The sequence below is a fragment of the Hemisphaericaspora subhashii genome, assembly GCF_019202705.1.
Source record: "Hemisphaericaspora subhashii strain CBS 10753 chromosome Unknown scaffold26, whole genome shotgun sequence".
Lineage (NCBI taxonomy): Eukaryota > Fungi > Ascomycota > Pichiomycetes > Serinales > Debaryomycetaceae > Hemisphaericaspora > Hemisphaericaspora subhashii.
This window is the reverse complement of record NW_026057341.1, coordinates 16,304-38,173: the sequence shown is the minus strand read 5'-3', so window position 1 is coordinate 38,173 and position 21,870 is coordinate 16,304. Positions and strand designations below refer to the sequence as shown.

The window sequence follows — 21,870 nt, the reverse complement described above, 5'->3', positions numbered from 1 at the left end:
ATTAACGCATTTGTATATTAACGATAAATTTTATGCAATAGGACTATCTAGGCTCAGATAGGATGAGTATTTAGAGATTAATATTTAATCTATTATGTTCGAATAATAAAGTCCCCTGATTTAGTGATATATTTCACTCCCTTATAAGGTTTAACTGATTCTCCTAAACCTTTAGCACTTACAATTTTTAAAGTGTCAACTTTTAATCCACTGGGAACTGCACCCTTATGGGAGTATATTAACCTTATATACAGTGGTTTGGCATGTTTCGAATGATTCTTGATTTGTGAATCATTTCCTTCGTCTTCCTCCTCTTTCTCTTCATCGACATTTCTTGATGATATTACAGATCCATGGAATACTGGTAAAACTCCGGATTTCAATTGACGTAAATTCCATTCACCTTTACCATGACCTTTATATCTATAATCCCCATGAGTAATTCTATTAATCTTGATTTGATCATCAAAACTTTCACAAACAATTTCAACAGTAATTGAATCAATTTTACTAAGCTTATTTCCAAACAATAATCTAATTTCAAATTCATTTGAATTATCATGACATTTAAAATCAACATCAAGTGTAGTTTGTCTTAGAACTCCCATTCTTTGTTGATTCAGTTGAAATTGATCATATAAATCAATTTGATACTTCATTAATGTACATTTCCCATCTGGTGGGACAAATGATAAAATCCCATGTCTTTCTTTCCATGCATCTCTATTCACACATTGATGAAAACTAGGCAACATAATCTGTCTGGCTGTCAAACTATTGAATACTAATTGTAATAAAGGAACTCCACTTAATCTACTAATGAAATTAATCTCTCCATCAATTGATCCACTAATCATATAATTCTCTTGATTTGAAGTTTTATTGCTACTTGAATAGAAGGCCGAATCAAAATGGGCCCCTTGTTGTGGACTCTTTGGTGTGGGTTTAAGTATAACATTAACGGTTTCAATCACGTCAACAAACATTTCATTATTTGTATGTCTTACATTTGCTCTTCTCCAAGGTATATCACTAATTAAATCCTTACCTTGCATAGCAGCAATCGATGATCCAGGACTCAGGTGTCGATCCAGTTGTGATTGTGGTTGTAATGCTGCAGTGGCTCTCCCAGCAGTACTACTTGCTGAGCTTAATAATTTTGAAAGTAAAGACTTATAAGCTACTAAATCTTTTAATTTATTGAAATCGGTTGTATATGGAATGGTATCATCTAACATTTGATACAACAATAAAGTTAAAGTATCATTATTTGCTTCAATTTTATTTGGATTCTTTAATTCTCCAAAATAATCATGTAAAGTTTCAAGTAATCGACGAATGAAAATGAATGGATCAAGTGGATTGTCTTGATGATCTTCTTGATTGGATTGACATAATAAATATATTATTATTGAACATTCTCTTTGAGATACCAAATAGAATTGGGAATTTAATGTGATGATGGTATTATTGGTGGTTGTTGATGATTCTGTGATTTTTGGTAGGAGAGATTTAAATTTAGGGACATTTAAAGAAAGGGAATATTCATATATCAATGCATTGGTTGCATCTGTTATGTATATTCCTTCAATCATGCTTTTGTATGTATGAATTGATTCTGGGTCTACTGGAGATTAGTGGTTGTCAATTTGAAAAAATTGAATATTTGATGCGGCTCAGTTTATCAAACCTCCTTTTACAGAAGCAGCAAATTTAACAACCATCAAAATTTATCAACAACCAAAAATTGACATTGGTTGCCAAAAGAAGTTACAGACCAATAGAGTTTGAAAGTAATACAAGAGAGAGTGTTTAAATAACAAATGATTGTATGTAAACGGGGGGAGAAGTCTAACATATAATTAGAATATACACAAATAATAATTATAAACAAAGGGAGGGTAGGGGTTGATTGGGGGAATTGGGGGGAGTTTCTATAATGGTAATAAATATTAAAAATAATACCGTCGAGTCATTTCTAAAGTCATTAATAAAAAAAGTCATAATAAAAAAAAGTATTGGTAACTCAATTACCATTTTCCATTTCATAAAAGGTTGTTCGTAGTTCGTAGTTGTAAAAGTTGTTTCTAAAAATATAAGCAATCCAAAGTGTTCAATTCTAAACTTCCCAAATAGATAATATAATCCACCTAAGAATTGATTTGAAAAAGAGTTCCTACTTGTTGTTATCAATTGCCATTTCAAAGAAAGATTAATGTTATTTTCATTTTCTCCATTAATCAATCCACACACACATATCTTAACCAGACATCAATAACAAAAGTATCACTCTTCCAAACCATCATAATCATAACACAAAAATATCACCCAAAAAGGAAAATCAGATTAAAACACCCAAAAGGGTCACTTATTTATCTATTTATGTCCGCTGGAAGAAGAGTGTGAGGAAGATGGGTGATCATGATCTTCTTCACTTGATTCAGCACCACTCATATCAAGATCCAAATCTTCCAAAACCTTCTTTTCAACATCCTTGATTTCCAGCAAACCATAGTAAGAAATAACCAGAATACCCAAAATACCAGCAATACATGAAAACACAAGAGCAACGATACCTCTGGCGGTGAATCCAGGAGGTAATGGACCGACTTGTACTTTTTCACCAGTCAAATCAAGGAAATCTTTGGAATTACCAGCAGCATTACCTTCAAGCGAATAATTACTCAATCTACAAATTTCTTTATGGTTTTCAGTAAGTTGTTGACTTGCTTCGTTTTGAATAGCTTCAGGATCTTCAACAAACACCATAACCAAACCTTGAGCAATATGCCATTCAATATGACAATGGAAGAACCAAACACCAGGATTATTAGCCTTGAATCTTAAAACCATATATGATTGGGATTCAACAAAGGCTGTATCTCTATCGATTGGATATTCCGGCCATTCTGCATGATCTTCTGGATCAAACCTAACGGGTTCTAAAGGTTCAGGGATTTCAGGATGTCTTTCAATTAATTGGAAATGATGTCCATGTAAATGGAATGGATGTTTAGCAGTATCCAAGTTATTCACAACAATATCAATAACATCACCACCGTGAAGAACAAATGTATTTGTATTACTACCATAAATTACTGGATTAGTAGCATGTTCACCGGCAGAAAGGACGGTTAATAAGGTTGGGACTTTAGGATAAACAAATGAAATATTATTGAAGAAAGCATAATTTATACCATCACCCAAATTATCCATTTGAACATCAACAGTAACAACATAATCAGGATCGCCAAAATTCTTTAATTTAGATAATGGTTTCAAATAAAAGTCATCCTGGGCATTCAACAAATATTCTTCAGAAACACGATATTCGTCAGGCAAGTCTGCATCTTCATTATAAACAATCCAATTAGTTCTGTTCAAATACAATTCTTCAGGGATAACATCCAACATAGTTAAATCAAATCTTTGCATAAATGCATAATTCCTATCAGTCTCATTCTTGGTAGTGAGCAAGAAAGCAACACGTTGAGCCGAGGTCATATAAAGCACATCAGTTGTATTCTTTTCAACATAAACACCATCAACTTCAACCACCGTGAACTGATGATCTTCCATCCAAAGATATTGAGAAACAAACCCACCAATATTATAAAGACGAACTAAATAAGTCTTATTAGGTTCAACTTTCCAAGTAACATTCATAGTTTCATTCATTAATAAATTGGAAGGAATTGGTTCAGCACCAGTTGGATTAAATCTACTCAAAAAATCTTCAGCAAGTACATGCATTTCATCATGATAATGATCACCAATTGATAAAATGACTTCTTCATCATACTCATATGGGAAATCATCATCTTCAATAACAAGTAATCCTCTCATCCCATCACCATATTGATGAACAGTATGGGAATGATACCAATAGGAACCAACATTACCATTAATAGTAAAGTTATATAAATAAGTTGCACCAGGTGGAATTGTACATTGAGTAATTTCATCACCACCATCCATTTGATTAGTACCTCTTTGAAATAATCCATGGAAATGCATGGAAGTGTTTTGATTTCCAAGACCATTGGTTAAGTACATTTGAATTCGATCACCTTTTTTAACTCTAAGGGTTGGCCATGGCCAAGTACCATTATATCCAATCATTTGTCTTTCAAAACATCCATCAGGGTTTGCGGTAACCCATTCAGCATTAAACCAATACGTATGAGTGGTTGATTCTGCTTGAATCAAGGTAACCAAAAATGAAAATAATAAAACCGGGATAAGTTTCATGGTTGCGTTGGGTGCAAAAAAATAATTATTTTCAATTGACAGTAAAAAAGGGTAACAAAGGGTAGCACAATAAACTTGTTCAAAGTATTTGTTGTTGTGTTGTTGTTGTAACTCTTGTGCTATGGTTTATAGGGTAAGCGGTCTATATTCTTGCTTTTTATGAATCTCTAACTGAGTTCTTCTAAATTGCAATTAACAAAAAACGAGAATATTTATTATTAAACTAAAAAAAAACGTTGGTTGATTGATCTTTTTCGATCAGTTTGACTAGAAAATGATTAATAGAAAACCCACTGAAAGAAAGAAAGAAAGAAAGAAAGAAAAGAGCTAGAGAGGGAAATTGAAAGGGGGATTTGATTGCAATTTATATGAATAATTCACAGAAATAATGCATGATTCTGTAACAGCCGTATGGAAAATATAAAAAAAAAAATGGCAAAAGATTAAATTATTTTCTAATGGAATACAGTAGGTCATTAACCGAATGTATCCGATATTAGGCTTGTTTATTCTTTGTAAAGCAGTCTAGGCTGAAATGAACAAGTTCTATTTGCTGAAAAAATTTTAGAGTTAACTCAGGTTACATTGGAATGTTATAAATTCAAACTCACCCCGTGTAATTCCATCCCTTAATTCAATTCGAAACGTACGTACTATCCCCCTCGTGTGTGTAAAATGATTTTAAAGTTTTTATATTGGGCTGCTTGTTCTTTGTGGTTGGTGGAAAAAGAAGATGCAACGGATTAAATAAGAAATCATACCATTTTAATATTTTTTAATTTTCTATTGTGGAATATTTTTTAATTGATAAAATAGATTATCTAAAGCATCAATTAAAAAATAATTATTATGGAACATCCGTCAGCGTCATCTTCAGTTTGTTCAAGATGTGAATGCAAAAATATATTACATGATTTCAAATATAAAACAAACCTGAGACAATTTGATTTACAGATATATCGATGTGAATCAAATATATTATTATCCCTTCATTCAGCACTAAAAAGGAAAAACAGGGGGGGTCTCAATGAATAAAAGTGGAGTACAAATTAAACTTTATTGATTGAAAGACCAAGTCCGCTGATGCGACTTGCTGTATCGAGCTGTATGACAAGCTCATCACTCATGTTTCTCCCAACCCCTTGTTATGTGCGCCTTACTTCGGATCGATGACATCTGGTAAATAGTGGCATTACTTTATTATTATTTCTCTGGTTGAAAATAAATTGACATAAATAAAAGAAAGATTCGACTCTAATTGGTCAGTTTATTTTCAGTTGCATGATTTAGTTGGAAATTTTTTCAAATTTAATAAAATAAAATAATATTAGACACACACACAGTTCTACGAAATGATCTAAATAATATAATTTCTTCTAACGAATCAAAAGTCCTCTTTGCCAAGTCTCCGTAATTCTTCTTTTTATTAAAGTCGAGTACTCAACAACCCATACTTTATTTTTGAGGTAAGTTCTTTTTGCTAAAAATTTTTAAGTAATTCTGCAGAAAGGAAACACTTCCGGTATTAGATTCACTAGATAACAATATCAAGGATTGTTTTGTTCATGTATGACTTACATGGACATAATAGGTTTACCAAAGCCCGTTCACTAATTGTTGCATTTTAAAAATAGCCGAGACTTATATTTCAGTTTTTAAAAATTTGGTTGCAAATTGCATATAACTGAAATTGTGTCATAATTTTTTACTTTACAATTTTGCTAATTTCACACATTTAATACGGGGGGTATGTATTTAAAAATTGCTAAACAAAGAATTTATATATATATACAAAAACAAACAATTAAAAACGAGCGTGTAACAATAAAAGGGGGAGGGATTTGAAGATAAAAAAAATTGGGGGGAGTTTCTATAATATACCACATAAAACATCGTAAGACCAGCCGAGTCATTTCTAAAAATAAAACAAAGTACCATCTAAAACATAAAAAAAAGGAATAATAACCATCACATCAGGGAAGTAAGTAGGTATCAATAATAAACGAAAATGAGAAGCCAGCAGCGTATTCCAGTTATTCTGTCTTTGTCAAGGTTAATTCACAAGAGTTCAATGTATTTTCATAACATCATCAAACCCTTTTGCACACACATATTCTTCATGACCTTGATTTCAAACAATCAAACTAAAAAAAAGCGATCAAATACTTTCTATTTTCATTATCATATATCAAACTTACTAACTTATTTTGAATGACCACCCGAAGAAGAAGAAACAGTTTCAATAACTTCTTCACTAACAACTTCACTATCTTCATCACTCATATCAACATCCAAGTCTCTAGCAACCTTTTCTTCGACATCCTTGATATCAGCCATACCATAGAAGGAAATAACAGTAATACCCAAAATACCAGCAATACAAGAGAAAACAAGAGCAACAATACCTCTAGCAGTGAATCCAGTAGGTAAACTCTTTTCTTGAACGTTTTGACCAGTCAAATCAAGGAAATCCTTATTGTTACCAGCAGCGTTACCTTCCCATGGAACACCACCAGCTTCACAAATCTGTTTGTGGTTGTCGTTAAGTTGTTGAGAAGGATCACTTTGAATACCCATAGGATCTTCAATAAATTGGATAGCTAAACCTTGATCTAAATGCCATTCAATATGACAATGGAAGAACCAAACACCTGGATTGTCGGCTCTGAATCTCAAAACCATATAGGATTGTGGTCTAACGTAAACGGTATCTCTTGCCATTGGGTATTCTGGCCATTCAGCATGATCTTGAGGATTAAAAGCAACCGGAGCTTCATCATCTGGAATTTCTTGATGTCTTTCAATCACTTGGAAAACGTGACCATGTAAATGGAATGGATGGGTACCGGTATCAATATTGTTTAAAACGATATCGATGACTTCACCACCTTGTAAAACGAATGAGTTGGTGTTGGTACCATAGACTAATTCATTAGTAGCATCTTCACCAGCTGAAAGAGCGGTTAATAAAGTTGGAACTTTAGGGAAAGTGAAAGTAATATTGTTGAAGAAAGCATAGTTGACACCATTACCTAAGTTATCCATTTGAACATCGATAGTAACAGTGTAATCAGCATCTGGTAATAAGGTGTCATTGTTTAATGGTCTTAAGTAGAAATCATCCAAGAAAACATCTAAGGAATCAACATCAAAAGCATCTGGTAAAGCAGCTTGATCATTATAAACAATGTAGTTTGTACCGTTTAATTGCAAGTCTTTTGGAATAAAATCCAACATATTGACATCAACTCTATTCATGAAAGCATAATTCTTGTCGGTTTCATTCTTGGTTTGGATTAAAACGGAATAACGTTGAGCAACTGTGATATAAAGCATATCAGTGGTGTTCTTTTCAACATAAACACCATCAACTTCAACAACGGTGAAATCATGATCTTCCATCCAAATATATTGAGAAACAAATCTACCAGTGTTAATAATTCTAAGTAAATAAGTCTTGTTTGGTTCAACGTTCCAAGAGCTGTTTCTTGTTTCATTGAATAAAATATTCGAAGGAATTGGTTCAGCACCAGTTGGATTAAATCTACTTAAAAACTTTTCATTTAATTGATCAGATAATTCATGATAATGATCACCAAGAGTCAAGACAACTTCTTCATCATATTCATATGGGAAGTCATCATCTTCAATAATGAAAACACCTCTCATACCATCACCATATTGACCACTGGTATGGGAATGATACCAATAAGTACCAACTTGATCTTCAACAGTGAAATTATATAAGTAAGTTTGACCAGCAGGAATAGGACATTGAGTAATACGTTCAGGACCATCCATTTGATTGGAACCCTTTTGGAACATACCATGGAAATGTAAGGTAGTGTTTCTGTCATCGAAACCATTGATTAAATATAATTGAACTCTATCACCTTTTTTAACTCTAAGAGTTGGTAATGGCCAAGATCCATTAAAACCAATCATTGGTCTTTCAAAGACACCATCAGGGTTAGCATTTACCCAACCGGTTTCAAACCACCAAGTATGAGTCTCAGCATTGATTAAGGAACATAAAAATGTTATTAATAAAATTGGAATTAACCTCATCTTAGGTTACTTTGAAAATTGTATTTGGTTGCCAAAAAAAAAAAATTGTAAAAAGTAATGGAAGGATTGGAAGCGATATATTTCCTAATTGGGTATTCAAAAAAAAATATACAAATTTTTTCTTGACAAAAAGTTTAAATTGAAATGAAAAAAATATAAGAAAAATCAGGTACTGTTTTTTTTCTTAGTAGGAGACTTGGTTGATTGAAGACAAAGCTGAAGTAATAGAAGAAGAAAGAAAATTGAATTGGAATTACAAGGGAGATTTGATGAGCATTTTATATTGTCAGTTTAGAGTAAAAAATTTGTCTCAATTTTCTTTTAATATACAATAACCGGTAGTGGCTTTCCCTATTCTTCTAACTTTGTTTGTTAGCCTTTGTGATAATAATTGAATTTTGTCTTTGTTTTTGGGAGATTTATTTTTTAAGACATTACGCAATAACAAAAAATAACGAGAGGAGAGACATTTTTGTTTTTTGACAAATTCTATTTTAAAAGAAACTGAGTTATTTTTATCCTCTCCGTAAATCGTAAAAACTTATCTCTGCGTGGGGGATCCATATAAGAATGCCGCACAGAATCAGACGATAAGCTAAGATATACGACTTGTTGTCAAATATAGGTTTCTAAAATAAGAACAACCTTCCAATAAAAAAAGATATTGCAATATTTGACACTTTAACGGGAAGCGGTTATTGCCTGTCAAATTATCTTTTCCATCAACCAATAAGATTAAAGTTCTTGGCATGAAACACACAAAGCGAATAATTTTTTATGCATGAAAACCAAGAAAAAACAAAGAACGAAAAAAATACAAAGTGCACGCCAAGTATGAAAAAAAAAAAAAATAAAACATAAATGGATTACGAAAATTAAAAATTTATCTAAACCATCAGAAATGTTTAAAATCTAAATGACATCAGCATAAACATACATTCCCCATGGAATGTTCCCCCACGAAATGACATAAGGAGGGTGTTATGCAATTATGGCTTTCCCCATATCTTGTCCAATTTTGCAACCAGAGTCCATCCCAATTTACGGACGTTGAGTTTCTTTTCTCTCCAGTCAAACTTTATCGTAAAAATATCAATTTCATTTTGAAAAATATATTTAGATTTTTTGGCAAGTGTTTCCCCCAAAAAAAAAATTCATTTTCAGACTTCCAAACTCAGAAAAAAAATGTGAAGTCCTGAAGCGGCGGGAATCCCCAGTAAGCGAGAGTATAATCTGCATTTTCGGAACCCGTTTTTATTTCAAACAAAACAAACGCAGTTGTAGGATTGGTCCTCTCGCTATTGTTTTAATGCCAAAGGGCTGAATTACAAAAGAAAAATGTCGTCCCAAAATAGTATTTGTCGGTAAGAATAGGTTTAGGTTAAAATATTTTATTATTTGATTAATCAGATAAATTAGCTTAAAAAATAATTTCTCCTAATATGCGAACTTCGCACATCTGATAAATATTTATCGAATTAGAAACCTCCTTAGAGATGAAGGAATACTAGTGCTAGCTAAGAGAAGGTTGGAAGTAAGGGCTACTTCAGGAAAATAAATAAATGGATTCTGCCAGATAGAGATGTAAATTTTTATGAATTTATCCCATCAGATAATTTTTTATTGAAACGGGGAATTCAATCCCTAATTTTTTTTATTCTCCCCCTAATGTATTTTCTGTTTGTTCATTGGCTACATTTAATTCACTTTTACGAAAAAAAAATCTTTAATTTTTTTAACCATTTTAACATTGAAAGAGGAATTATTGGCGAGCAGACGCTTAATATTTTTATGGTCAGCCGTGGCTAATTGTGATTTCAGTTCTTTACAAAAGTTATGAGGTTATATATAATGAACAAAAAATCATCATGATCTTAGACGATATCGAGATTGACATAACCAGTCGATCACCACCAAATGAAGGGGCTTATTTGAAGAATTTTCTAATTATAATCGACGTAATTAAGGTACAAATTTTCAAATCAAGAAAAATTTTATACAATAAGCGAACGGTTGAGAAATTCATAAACTATTTCTTGGCTCTGCAGGTTTCATGGATATTTCTAAGTAATAAATGGATGATGATATTTTTGTTATTGGATAATAGTCATCCTTGTGAAATATAAAGAACTGAATTCGGGATTTTACTGATAGATGTTTTACTCGAGGAAGTGTACTTTTGTCGAAAAACGAAATATTATTGAAAAGTGACTCACTGGTAAGAAAGCATAATAGGACAAGTGTGTTGCCAGTCTAACTTTTGATGATTTCTCTACTATTCGCAATTCATCTTCCAAACTTTGGACCCGTATCAATATTATTGGACCAAGCTATTTTTGCATACGATAAACATCGAGCTTGAGGATATCCTTAATTCAATGCAACTTTCCCATTCCTGGATTTTCACTAGAATAGAGTACTAGGAGAGAGATTCTACTACCAGATAGGACCATAGTCTAAAACGGTCTGTAACTCCATTGTATACAATTATACTCGAAATCCATATTTATTCTTGAGAATGAAGATTGGTGAAGATAGTATGAACAATTGAAAAGTGACTTAGATGGATAAATCAAGTGAAGCACATATCAAATGGGATGATAAGTCATGCTGAATCCTCATGATTGCTTATATTTTCACCAAACCCTTCTTTATCAATTAAACTGAGATTCTAACCTCACACTTAGAAATTGACATACTCTGGAGGCTTAGAAAAACAAATGGGGCATGATCTGCCCCGCTAAACTCATCACTCTTCAACTTTTTTTACATGTATCTCCAAATCACTCTATTGCATCTACTTTTACCCGAGAAAACACACTCATTGGATTTATGGGTATCTTAATGTATCTTATACTATGTTGCATTTCTCGTTGATTGGCTGAAACAGTGTTATATGTAGTTTCACGTGTACATATATGAGTTGTGTGCACTTACCAAAAAAACGCTCAAAGATCATTGGACAGAGAAAGAATTTCCAATAAATTTTATCACGTGTTTCTTCAGATGACATTTCTCTTTATCTGAGTGCCAATCTAGCCAAAGCCTATTTGCTTAAACGAGATCATTCTATCTCTTGTTAAATGACTTAGAGCCATAGCAGGAGCTTCATTTGTTTGAGGGATATACAGCATCAACATGATAGGAACAAGACGATTTATTTCTTCATCTGCTATTCAATTAGATTCTTCAAGTATTAATATCTCGAGTCTATTCAACTTCACGAACTTATTCAAAAGAAAGAATGACGCTATTTCAACTACCAATACTCACCAAGCATATCAAAACAAAGGTTTGGCTACAACAGCTACACCAGACGCAAAAGAAGCAACCGCTGCACTCACATCCGTCACTGATGATTCCACAGCACTCTCTGATCCCAGCATCGAAACAAACACAACAAGCACAAACACATCAGTATCAGCATATCGTAGATCCACTCATCCCACCTCAGTCCCACTACACAAAATCTTCAAAAACAACTTCCCCCTCTCCTTCAAGGAATCAATCTCACACTATACTCGTCGTCATGAACGTCTAAAATTCCAACATGATTTATTATCATTATTACCCTTCTATCCCGAAGCCGATGCTAAAGGTCGTATTGCCAAAGTCCTACAAACAAAAGTCGACTCCTCAGGGAATTACATAAATGAATTTGTGATATATCCCAATGCTTCTATTGAAGCGTGTGAACAAGACCCAAATATGAATCATTTGATAATGATACATGGATACGGAGGAGGACTTGGGTTTTTCCTCAAGAATTTCGAACAAATTGCCACGGAGAAGAATTGGACCATTCATGCAATCGACCTACTTGGATATGGATGTAGTTCAAGACCCAAATTCAATAGCAAAAACTTGGATCAAGTAGAAGATTGGTTTCATGATTCTTTTCAAGCTTGGCTACGTGCCAGAAAACTCGATCTCAAAAAAGATAAAATCTTAATCATGGCCCATTCTATGGGTGCATATCTTATGGCCACCTATGGAATCAAACGAGATCCATATTTTTGTCAGAAATTATTAATGGTCTCCCCCGGGGCCATTATCAAACATCGAAAATCAGTATATGTCCCTACATATTTCGCTAAATTATGGGAACAAAATATATCTCCATTCGCATTAGTCAGGAATACGGGTCCATTGGGGTCAAAAATCACAAGTGGATGGTCTTCGAGACGGTTTGCGAAATTGACTAGAAGAGAAGGGGAATTGTTGCATAAATATGCCTATGGGATTTTTCAAGCACCTGGATCGGGGGAATATATGTTGAATTATTTATTGGCTCCCGGGGCGGATGCGAGACATCCATTGATTGAGAGAGGGGTACATAAGTTGAAATGTAAGTTGTCGTGGTGGTATGGGAAGGAAGATTGGATGGATAAGAAGGGTGGAGAGTTGTGTAGTAATATAATTAATAATATAAATGGGGAGGTGAGAAGTGATGTGAAGGAGATTAATGATAGTGGACATCATATATATCTTGATAATATTGGGAAATTTAATCTGATGTTGATTGAAGAGATGAGGGAAATGGGGAAGGAAAATATAGGAAAAGAAGATTAATGCTTGATTTATTTATTCATTTTTACAAAAAGTTATTTTTATGTATACGTATATTTATATATCTAATTGAATTCGGGATCAAAAGAAGATCCCAGTAATTGTACAATTAATCTCATAGAAATCGGTAAATTTGGATCAGTTATAACAATTTCTTCACCTGAACTTATTAAATCTTGTAATTTCTTTGATAAATTTCCCTTTGTCAATTTCTCCAATTCTGGTGGACTAGTTAAATATAAATATTTATCAGCAGCCGTTAAAGATGGTCTAGTCATTTGAATTTCTTGTTTATTACTAATCTCTTCAATAAACTGTTGTAAAGTCCACCAATTCTGAGCTTGAATATACTTCGCTAAATTCCCACAAACTGGACAATTAGGTTTTTTAGTATATGAATATGTATATGTGAAAATTGAATCATCACCTGAATACATCATATAATTATTCAAGATTGGATTTGTACTAGTTACAAATTTAAATGCTTCATTACAACAACTAGCAGCAATAATTGCATTCGTAGATGCAATAGCCGGGATAATGTTCTTCACCACTCCTAATGTCAACAGTTTTGTCACTCCACAAATATCAAATTCTTTAGCTCGATTCAATGCAGTTTGATACATCCATTCAACTTGTTCTGGATCATCAGCGTCGAACTTCTTGTTGGGGAAAGTTTTCGTCCATTGTAATTGACTAGCCCATTCTATACAATGTTCAGGTAATCTAGGAGTATTGGCAATTGTACATACAGGATATGTCACTTTTGGTGATAATAAATCCAAAGAACATTCAAAACACGAAGTAATCGTGGGGATGATAACCCTAGATTGACCTCTAAAACCTTCAGTCCCTCCATCTATAAGTGGAATCAAAGTTTCATCATCTACCAAAGATATCAAGGTTGCATTTATCCAACGTCTTGCTTCTATTGAATCTAATCCACTTATGACTATTTGAAATTGACGATAATATTCAGCCGGCTTATCTTGAATCTTGCCGAAATATGGGGTGATTTTCAAATCAGGATCATCTATTCTTTCCATCACGAATTTAGCAGCTGTTTCTGCCTTACTTTTGCCAATATCTTGAGATCGAAATAAGAATTGTCGATTTAAATTGGATAAATCAATTGTATCCATATCTATGACGTGTATATCTTTGAATCCAGTTAAGGCTAAGTTTTTAAGGATCTCACATCCTAGTCCGCCAGCGCCTATGACTAATATTTTACTTGTTGTTAATGTAGTGATTGAATCTTGTGAGTTGTATTCTTCAGGTACTTCATTATATGGACCAATGGTGTTTATAAGGGGTAATACGGAAGATATGTCACGTGTCATGCTTTATTGTTTTATATGGTGTTCCTCTAGTTATGTGTTATTGTTGTCAGTGTGTGGTTCTTAAGGATAGACGGTATCTAGTAATATACAGTAATTATATGTTGAATGACTACGACAAGTAATCTAAAGAATGAATGAAATGAATGAAATAATCAATCTCGTAAACTTCCAAAATTGAATTGCTGTTTCTAATTTGATTTCTTTTTTTTTTTCCATTGGGGTTTATTTAGAGTCGCGTAGAAATTTACATCTAATAATTTATTGATTGCGAAACATTTAATTAGTACCACGATTCATACATAGCACCATCTAATTATAAATATATACAAATGCTAACTACCATTAGAAGATCCACCATTTGGAGCTTCGTCCAAATGTGGTCTCTTAATAGAGCTTCTAGTCTGAGGAGGCATACCAACTCTTTTTCCCAATTTATTCATCATTCCTATACTACCAGGAGTAGGTGAATTATGCAATGGATTCACACTACTACCACCACTCAAGTTCACCCGATTATTATTACCTAGATTACTACTGCTGCTACCACCGCTTGGAGCACTATTCACACTTATATCACTTCTCTTTATAGGAGCAGATTTGGTTGGATCAACAGTACGACGAATATTTGGAGATACGAATTTCACATCAAATTCAGCCGTGGGCGGGATATTATCTGGACTTTGTTGTAATATATTTGCACCCTTTGCACTCACAAATACTGCTGGAGCATTTATAGGTGGAGCTATATTGCTGTTATTATAGCTGGATATCTCAGTTGATGTACCAGGTGCGTCGATATCAGTTGAGGCTTCTCGTTCTGTCTCTGGTTCTGCGGTGAGTAGATCCTCTTCTGCTATATCATCACTGAATAAGAAGGAATCATCAAATGCTTCTCTTTCCTGTTTTGTTGCGATGTGGACAATTTTCGATGGCAGTTTTGGAGTGACGAAATTATTATTTACGGGGTTAGTTGCAGACGGAGGTGGTTGAAGTTGAACATTCTGCAACGGTTGTTCCTGTTGTTGCGGCCGCGTCTGCGGTTGCGGCTGTTGCTGTTGCGGTTGTTGCTGCGGTTGCTCTTGTTGTTGTTGCCCCCTCTGTTCATTCTCCTTCTCTTTCCTCATCTCCTCCATATGATTCTGTTCAATAATTTGTCTTTTTCGATCTCTCTCAACCAACAATGGATCACGATGAAAATTCTCATCCTCATACTCAGGTTTCACAACTTTGGTCTTCTGAATCCTCGCCACAAACAGTTTATCATACAAACAATTCCCCAACACATTTCCAAAACATCTCAAACATCTCTTCAATCCATCAGTAACTGCTTCTTTCTTACATTTCTCAAATGCCATTGCTTTACTCTTTGCATTCTCTATAAATCCATATCCATAATCTTCATGATATGTCCCATCCTTAAGAGTTACTCTCACGTGAATAGTTAATCCCAATGAACATCTCCCAGTTCTTGGATCAATATCCAAATAATCAACTGTCGTATTCATCAATTCTGAATTCCAACCATTGAATCCAAATATCTCATTGGCGAGGTTTAGGGCTTTCCATCCTTCGATATAGGAGACACGGGTCCCGCCTCCACCTGGGCGAAAACTGACATATTCTGGTCCTAAGACTTTGTCTAATTTGGATTGGATTTGTTGTTCTTCTTCTTTGGTATATGATACTGGATTGAATGGTCTTGGTTGGGGTTTGGTTGCGGTTGGTGGCATGCGTGAAAATTGGGGAGGGGGGAATCTTGATTGACCTCCTCCATTTGGTCTATTTGATTGATCCATATTGATTACTTCTTATTTGCTATTGTTGACAAATGGGTTGAATGGAAAGAATGAAATATAAAGTTGTAAAGAATAAAAGTTAAAAAAAAATTAACGCGATTTACATGTAAAACGCGCGTAAAATTACTATTATCTGATTACTTTCTTTTACACCAAGAGAGGTTTGACCCCAAGGCAAGGGATATGAAAAGAACACTGTTGGCTATTAGAAAGACCATATGAATACTGTAAAGGAAGAAGAAGAGACCGTAGAAGGTCTTACTAGCAAGCCAATAGTTAAAATACGACATAATCCCCAAGGTCGTACATTCATAGTCACAATCACACTTCCGTTAGAAGCTCTACAAGCGATCAATCTTGCTATAGTTAAAATCAAATCCCCTACAAAGAAGCAGTATATATCAGGTATAAGAGAAGATCAAGTTACTAAGTATAATGATTTGGTTTTAAAAGAACAACGAGAATTGAGATACAAGACAAGAAGGAGATCTGGATCTCTTGAACGTACTCCATCTCCCACTCCTTCAGGAACTAATGATGCTAACACAACCCCTTCTAGGAAACGAGTGAAGTTTTTGCTATAGCCTATGTACCCATTATGTAACCCATCATGTAACCATTATGTATTAATTATAGGTATATTCTATTCTATATATCCAAACTTGATATCAATGTAATATTATCCCCCTTCAATAATATCATTCCTAATTCATCTTTCTTACCCAGTTGAGTATGTAATTCTACAGCATCTTCAATGACTATATTCATGAATTCATCAAATCCTCTTATTTTACCTTGAATTCTTGATTGTGTTTGTTCATATAACCAAATTGTAACTAATGATTGTTCTTGTAAATATTTGAATATAAGGTTGATTGGAGGAAGATTTGATTTTTTAGTTGCTGTTGTTGTTGCTGACTTATGTGATGACATTATTAGTTTTGTTGATATTTGTATGTACACTACTCTTATGACTTACTTACTCCTTTATAAGATGATGATAGATGATGTTTAAATAGCAATTGAGAAGAGATTGAATAGATGGAATGAGAAATGAGAAATGATTTTTTCTGGTGGGTAATTAAATATGGAATTAATGAATTGAATTTTGTTTGTTCTTTTTCTGGTAGATGTAGCAAAGCAAACGGGATGTCATTAAATATTAGAAATCTATTTGGAGATTGGTTAGAAGATGAAGCAATCACAGCAACGAAGAGAGGATCTAAAATGGCCTTGTTATATAATAAAGCATTAGTAGAAGTTCGTAAATATCCAAACTTAATAAATGATATGAAAACTTTACAGCTGATTAAATTTGTTGGTGTTAAAACAGCAGTAATGTTAAAGAATAAATTAATAAGTCATTGTAAATCACAAGGTATTGAAATCCCTCGAGGATTCTTAAATGATGCTGAAAAACATACACTTGATCTTAAGAAACAGCAAAAACGTCTGGTCCTAGATATTGATCTTGCTGGTGATGATAATGATAATGAGAAAGATGCGCGTCCAGCAAAGAAACCAAAACGCGTAACTGCACCAAAAGAATATGTGCCCAAACATAGATCAGGAGGATTTGCCATCCTTTTAGCACTCTATCTTACTGATTCCCAAGCTCAAAGAGGAATGATTAGAGAAGAAATCGCAACAGCTGCAACTCCATATTGTGATAAAGCATTAACATCAAATGCTGCAGCAGGTGAATATTATTCCGCTTGGAATTCAATTAAAACGTTAATAAAGCAAGATTTAGTTACAGCTTCAGGTCGAGTACCAAAGCAATATTTCTTAACTGATAAAGGAAGAATCTTAGCTGAGAAATTAAGAACGACTGAAGGTATACAACAACAACCACTAGACGCGTCATCGTCACTGTCAGCTGGAAACTCCAATATCGCCGAGATTTCATTTGATAATGGGATAAGATATGAATCAAGTTTTGAAAAATCATCACCAATAACAAAAAAAACCACCAATATACTACAACAGAACGATGGATTATTATATAGTTCTCCATTAAGTAAACCCCCAATCGTTCTCCATAATCCTGCCCACAACAACAAACTCATCCAAGAAGCACTATCATCCTCACGTAATGCAAATACCAGTATGACCCATGACCCGCAGAGTCGAAATCTCGATGGAGTCAAATATGAAATCTGGTCCCGAACAGAATATGAAATCATTTTGATTATTGATAATCGAGAAATCCGATCACATCAAGAACGTGACTATTTCTCAAAGCGATTAGATACATTCGGGATAAAATGTGAAGTACGCCCCTTGTCTGCTGGTGATGCCGTTTGGATTGCCCGAAATTATCGTACTGGGAAAGAAGCAATCCTAAATTATATATGTGAACGGAAGAGATTGGATGATTTAGCCAGTTCGATTACCGATGGAAGATTTCAAGAACAAAAGAATAGATTGAAAAAGACGGGGATGAAACATTGTTATTATATAATTGAAGATATGGCAACTTCGGTTGATCGTGTACATAATTTGGCTGATTCGATTCAAACGGCAGTTTCACAAACTATTACCAATTCGAATTTATATTTGAGAAGGTTTAGGGATATAAATGAAACCACGGCATTTTTGGCCTCAAATACTCAAGTAATTGATGATTTAACAAAGGAAAAGAATTTGATATTGATAAAACCAAATAATATAAAGAATCAAGATGAATATTCTCAACTAATGTTGAAATTTAGAAATAAATTTGAAACTAAGTTAAAAAATGAAAAGTATGAATGTGTACATCAATTTCAAATATTTCAAGAAATGATGGGGAAAAGTACTCTGATGACAGTTAAAGAAATCTTTTTATTAATGTTGATGTCAATTAGAGGTGTTTCTTTAGAGAAAGCAATTGTTATTCAGAATAAATTTCCAACTCCTAAAAGTTTATTGGAATTTTATCATGTACAACATAGAGATTCATCAGAAGATATTAAGAAACTGTTAATGATGGAGGAATTTAAGTTCCAAGTTGGAAATAAGAAGATCGGTAAAGTTGTCCTGGAAAAGATTTATGATATTTGGGGTAAGTAGTCAACTACCATACCTACTACTCCATATTACCTTTAGTTTATATAGGGCCCTTAGTTTAGTCGTGTATTTCGGTTCAAAAAAATAATAGAGTGCAAAAAAAATTTTTCAGTTTACCATTCAAAATCAAAAAGACCAATCAAACCTACTCTTCTAAATCCTTCTAATAAACTAACGAATAATGGGTAAGAACGTGTTGAAGTACGGTGGTAAATCTGGTGTTTTACCAAAACCTCGTCCAATTTTCAAAACTCCAATTCGTCAACCAAACAGATTTGAACAACAACAATTAGCAAAAATTGAAGAAGGGTATGCCGAAGGGGTTCCAGTTCCAAAAATAAATGGGAAACCAATTCCACGTATGCCTAAGAGACCACAAGTTATTACTGTTGAACAAAGAATAAAATGGAATATCGATGATTTAGAACCAAAGAAAGTGAATTATAAAGGATTAACTGAAGATCAAAAATGGAAGATGAATAGAGATCAGATTCGTCGAGACTTTTTAAGAGAAGCATATTTGAAAGAAGCTGAAAGATTGAAGAAGATTGATGAATTGACGGAAACTAAAAGAAAGAATGATTTAGAAGCTGCGGAAAGAGCCAAACAGGAAATAAAATCTGAACATATTGAATTAAGTATTCCTACAATTGAAAAATTATTAGAGGGGAAAATGGTGAAAATATCCAGAACTCGTGAAGAGAGGCAACTTCGTCAAGCTAAAAAGGATTTAAATAGAAGATCCCATGAATTGATTAGTATGGAAAATCAAGCTGAACAAATTTTGGATTTATATCATGCTTCAGGTAAATTCATTACTACTATAGAAGAATTAGAAAAGGCTATACATCAAGCATTTGAGGTTGATGTTGCAGCATTTGATAGTAGTGTGTCTACCGTTCAATCTAGATTGTTTAGACCTAGCGCTTCTAGTACTCTAGTTTATGAAACTAGTGAATCAATGATTGTGGATAAAGTATTAGGTGGAATTAATGGTAAACCAGGGTTAGAACAAGTTAAAGAAGTATTAAGTGGTGAAAGAGAAGAATTTAGAAGACGTGCTCAACTTCAAGCTTCTGCTCAAGCTTCTTCTTCTACAGAAAATTAATTCTGAAAGTTGCTACAAGTAAAAAGAAGAGTAAATTGGGGTTGGGTAGATATATACACAGCATTCTGTACATAGTAGAACATTCTAATATCAAAAAACAAGTATAATATTTCATAGTATCGATGATTTTGTAGTCTTCTCTGTCTCCGTACTAAGAATTGGTGCAGGAAATCTAATTGTCGTACTAAGAGCGGAACTAGGCCGCACCGAAGAGAAAATTGATTCGTACTAATTTGATCCATTTTGTCATGAGTGAGTTTTTCTCTCGTTCCATCCACCGCAAATCTGTTAAAATCTGACACCAAGAAACACTAAGAGCTACAATTACAATCTTAGGGGGAGTTGTCAGACTTTCTCGCAGCCATTGGATTACTTTTCCTTCATCACCTCCCTTTAAGTCAAAGACTCCTTGTGTTAGACACCCTATAAAGGTATTACTCTTAATTAGTTTTCTTTCAATAGTTGGCCGACTAAATTCACTTTTGCAGTTTTTTTGTGTTGTTCCTAAATGAGACTACCCCAATTTGCAGCAATATATTTTGACGCCAGATTGCGAAAAACATTTGGAATTTTAATTTACCCTTTTCTTTTGCTTCTTTACTGTTCACAAAGAAATCCACGAATTCCATAATGTATTCCAATCAAAAAATTTCTTACTCTCATCAATCAAGTAAAGCTCATTATGTGCGGATGTTCAAAGAAGTATTCTTGGAGTGAAGTTAGCTAGAGGGAAATGAGAATTAATCCATAGAAAACAAATTAAACCACAGAAACGAACTTGAAACTTCGTACAACGACAATCAACATTCCAATATTTACTAATGCCCCTTTATCAACGCAATATTCTATTACTACCTAACCGAAGTTCATTATGAAACCTTCCTTCCCTCAACAAGAACCAAATTTGAACCTAAACCATCTTTTATCCTTTTCCCACAAAAAGGAAAATACAAGGTTATGTTTTAATTACCATTCAATCGACTACATATTTCATTAATCATTGTTTTTAAATCAAAGTTTCACCCATTATTATTCAAAACCACTAACCCAAAACCACAAAACCACAAAACAATTTGAAGATTGAGACATAATTAGTGGCAATAAAATTTAGAGAGGGTTAGACTGGATTTCATGGATCGGAGAACTTCTTTCATACTGAATTAGCCATCTGACCAATGGTTAGTTTGTGTGATGGATTTTTTATCGATTTCAAAGAATGAAGGTCTGACTTGATCTAGATTGGAATTAAGGATGAGGAATGAGATTAAGAATTTCATGTGGGTTTCAATAGTGGCGGTAGATCATTTGTGGAGAAGGTGTTGTGGAATTCAATATTGGTGGTCGAGAAATCGGGAAGAATTCCAGGTGGATTTGAACCGTGAAGAAGATATCGACAATTTGGAGAAATAAATGTACAATTTGGTGAGAGGTTGATGGGGAGTTCAATAGGTGATGTTTGAGGAGAGAAATCCTTACAAAAATCAAAAACCAATGCTATTATTTGTAATATTAGTACTTATCCAATGAGTTTTATGAAGATTTTTTCAACTGTATTGCATGCATCAGAAAGAAAACAGCATCATTGGTGACTTTATCATACAGCTTAAGGGACAATAATACTGGACATAGCAATATCCCTCGTACTTCGAGTTCAAGGGGTTGTTAGTGGGTGGACAAAAGAATT

General features: G+C 33.7%; 10 protein-coding genes across 10 annotated transcripts; 4 read left to right on the top strand and 6 right to left on the bottom strand. All coding sequences in view use genetic code 12, as the record gives it.

Moving 5' to 3' along the window:
- Positions 1-92: 92 nt before the first annotated feature.
- J8A68_003993 (uncharacterized protein) lies at positions 93-1,595 on the bottom strand (the record flags this gene model as incomplete). Its single annotated transcript, XM_049407903.1, has 1 exon — positions 93-1,595. One exon carries the CDS (start codon positions 1,593-1,595, stop codon positions 93-95), a length of 1,503 nt encoding a protein of 500 aa, XP_049262695.1.
- Positions 1,596-2,376: 781 nt separating this feature from the next.
- On the bottom strand, positions 2,377-4,251 carry J8A68_003992 (multicopper oxidase; the record flags this gene model as incomplete). The annotated part of the gene is made up of 1 exon (XM_049407902.1): positions 2,377-4,251. The coding sequence occupies one exon, from the start codon at positions 4,249-4,251 to the stop codon at positions 2,377-2,379; it is 1,875 nt and encodes a 624-aa protein (XP_049262694.1).
- A 2,202-nt stretch (positions 4,252-6,453) lies between these two features.
- On the bottom strand, positions 6,454-8,319 carry J8A68_003991 (multicopper oxidase; the record flags this gene model as incomplete). The annotated part of the gene is made up of 1 exon (XM_049407901.1): positions 6,454-8,319. The coding sequence occupies one exon, from the start codon at positions 8,317-8,319 to the stop codon at positions 6,454-6,456; it is 1,866 nt and encodes a 621-aa protein (XP_049262693.1).
- A 3,138-nt stretch (positions 8,320-11,457) lies between these two features.
- On the top strand, positions 11,458-12,891 carry J8A68_003990 (carboxylic ester hydrolase; the record flags this gene model as incomplete). Its single annotated transcript, XM_049407900.1, has 1 exon — positions 11,458-12,891. The coding sequence occupies one exon, from the start codon at positions 11,458-11,460 to the stop codon at positions 12,889-12,891; it is 1,434 nt and encodes a 477-aa protein (XP_049262692.1).
- Positions 12,892-12,953: 62 nt separating this feature from the next.
- J8A68_003989 (NEDD8-activating protein) lies at positions 12,954-14,231 on the bottom strand (the record flags this gene model as incomplete). Its single annotated transcript, XM_049407899.1, has 1 exon — positions 12,954-14,231. One exon carries the CDS (start codon positions 14,229-14,231, stop codon positions 12,954-12,956), a length of 1,278 nt encoding a protein of 425 aa, XP_049262691.1.
- Positions 14,232-14,563: 332 nt separating this feature from the next.
- RAD52 (recombinase) lies at positions 14,564-15,961 on the bottom strand (the record flags this gene model as incomplete). Its single annotated transcript, XM_049407898.1, has 1 exon — positions 14,564-15,961. One exon carries the CDS (start codon positions 15,959-15,961, stop codon positions 14,564-14,566), a length of 1,398 nt encoding a protein of 465 aa, XP_049262690.1.
- Positions 15,962-16,245: 284 nt separating this feature from the next.
- On the top strand, positions 16,246-16,611 carry J8A68_003987 (uncharacterized protein; the record flags this gene model as incomplete). The annotated part of the gene is made up of 1 exon (XM_049407897.1): positions 16,246-16,611. One exon carries the CDS (start codon positions 16,246-16,248, stop codon positions 16,609-16,611), a length of 366 nt encoding a protein of 121 aa, XP_049262689.1.
- Positions 16,612-16,675: 64 nt separating this feature from the next.
- On the bottom strand, positions 16,676-16,960 carry J8A68_003986 (mRNA splicing protein; the record flags this gene model as incomplete). The annotated part of the gene is made up of 1 exon (XM_049407896.1): positions 16,676-16,960. The coding sequence occupies one exon, from the start codon at positions 16,958-16,960 to the stop codon at positions 16,676-16,678; it is 285 nt and encodes a 94-aa protein (XP_049262688.1).
- Positions 16,961-17,254: 294 nt separating this feature from the next.
- J8A68_003985 (uncharacterized protein) lies at positions 17,255-19,081 on the top strand (the record flags this gene model as incomplete). Its single annotated transcript, XM_049407895.1, has 1 exon — positions 17,255-19,081. One exon carries the CDS (start codon positions 17,255-17,257, stop codon positions 19,079-19,081), a length of 1,827 nt encoding a protein of 608 aa, XP_049262687.1.
- Positions 19,082-19,259: 178 nt separating this feature from the next.
- J8A68_003984 (mitochondrial 37S ribosomal protein PET123) lies at positions 19,260-20,186 on the top strand (the record flags this gene model as incomplete). The annotated part of the gene is made up of 1 exon (XM_049407893.1): positions 19,260-20,186. The coding sequence occupies one exon, from the start codon at positions 19,260-19,262 to the stop codon at positions 20,184-20,186; it is 927 nt and encodes a 308-aa protein (XP_049262686.1).
- Positions 20,187-21,870: the final 1,684 nt, after the last annotated feature.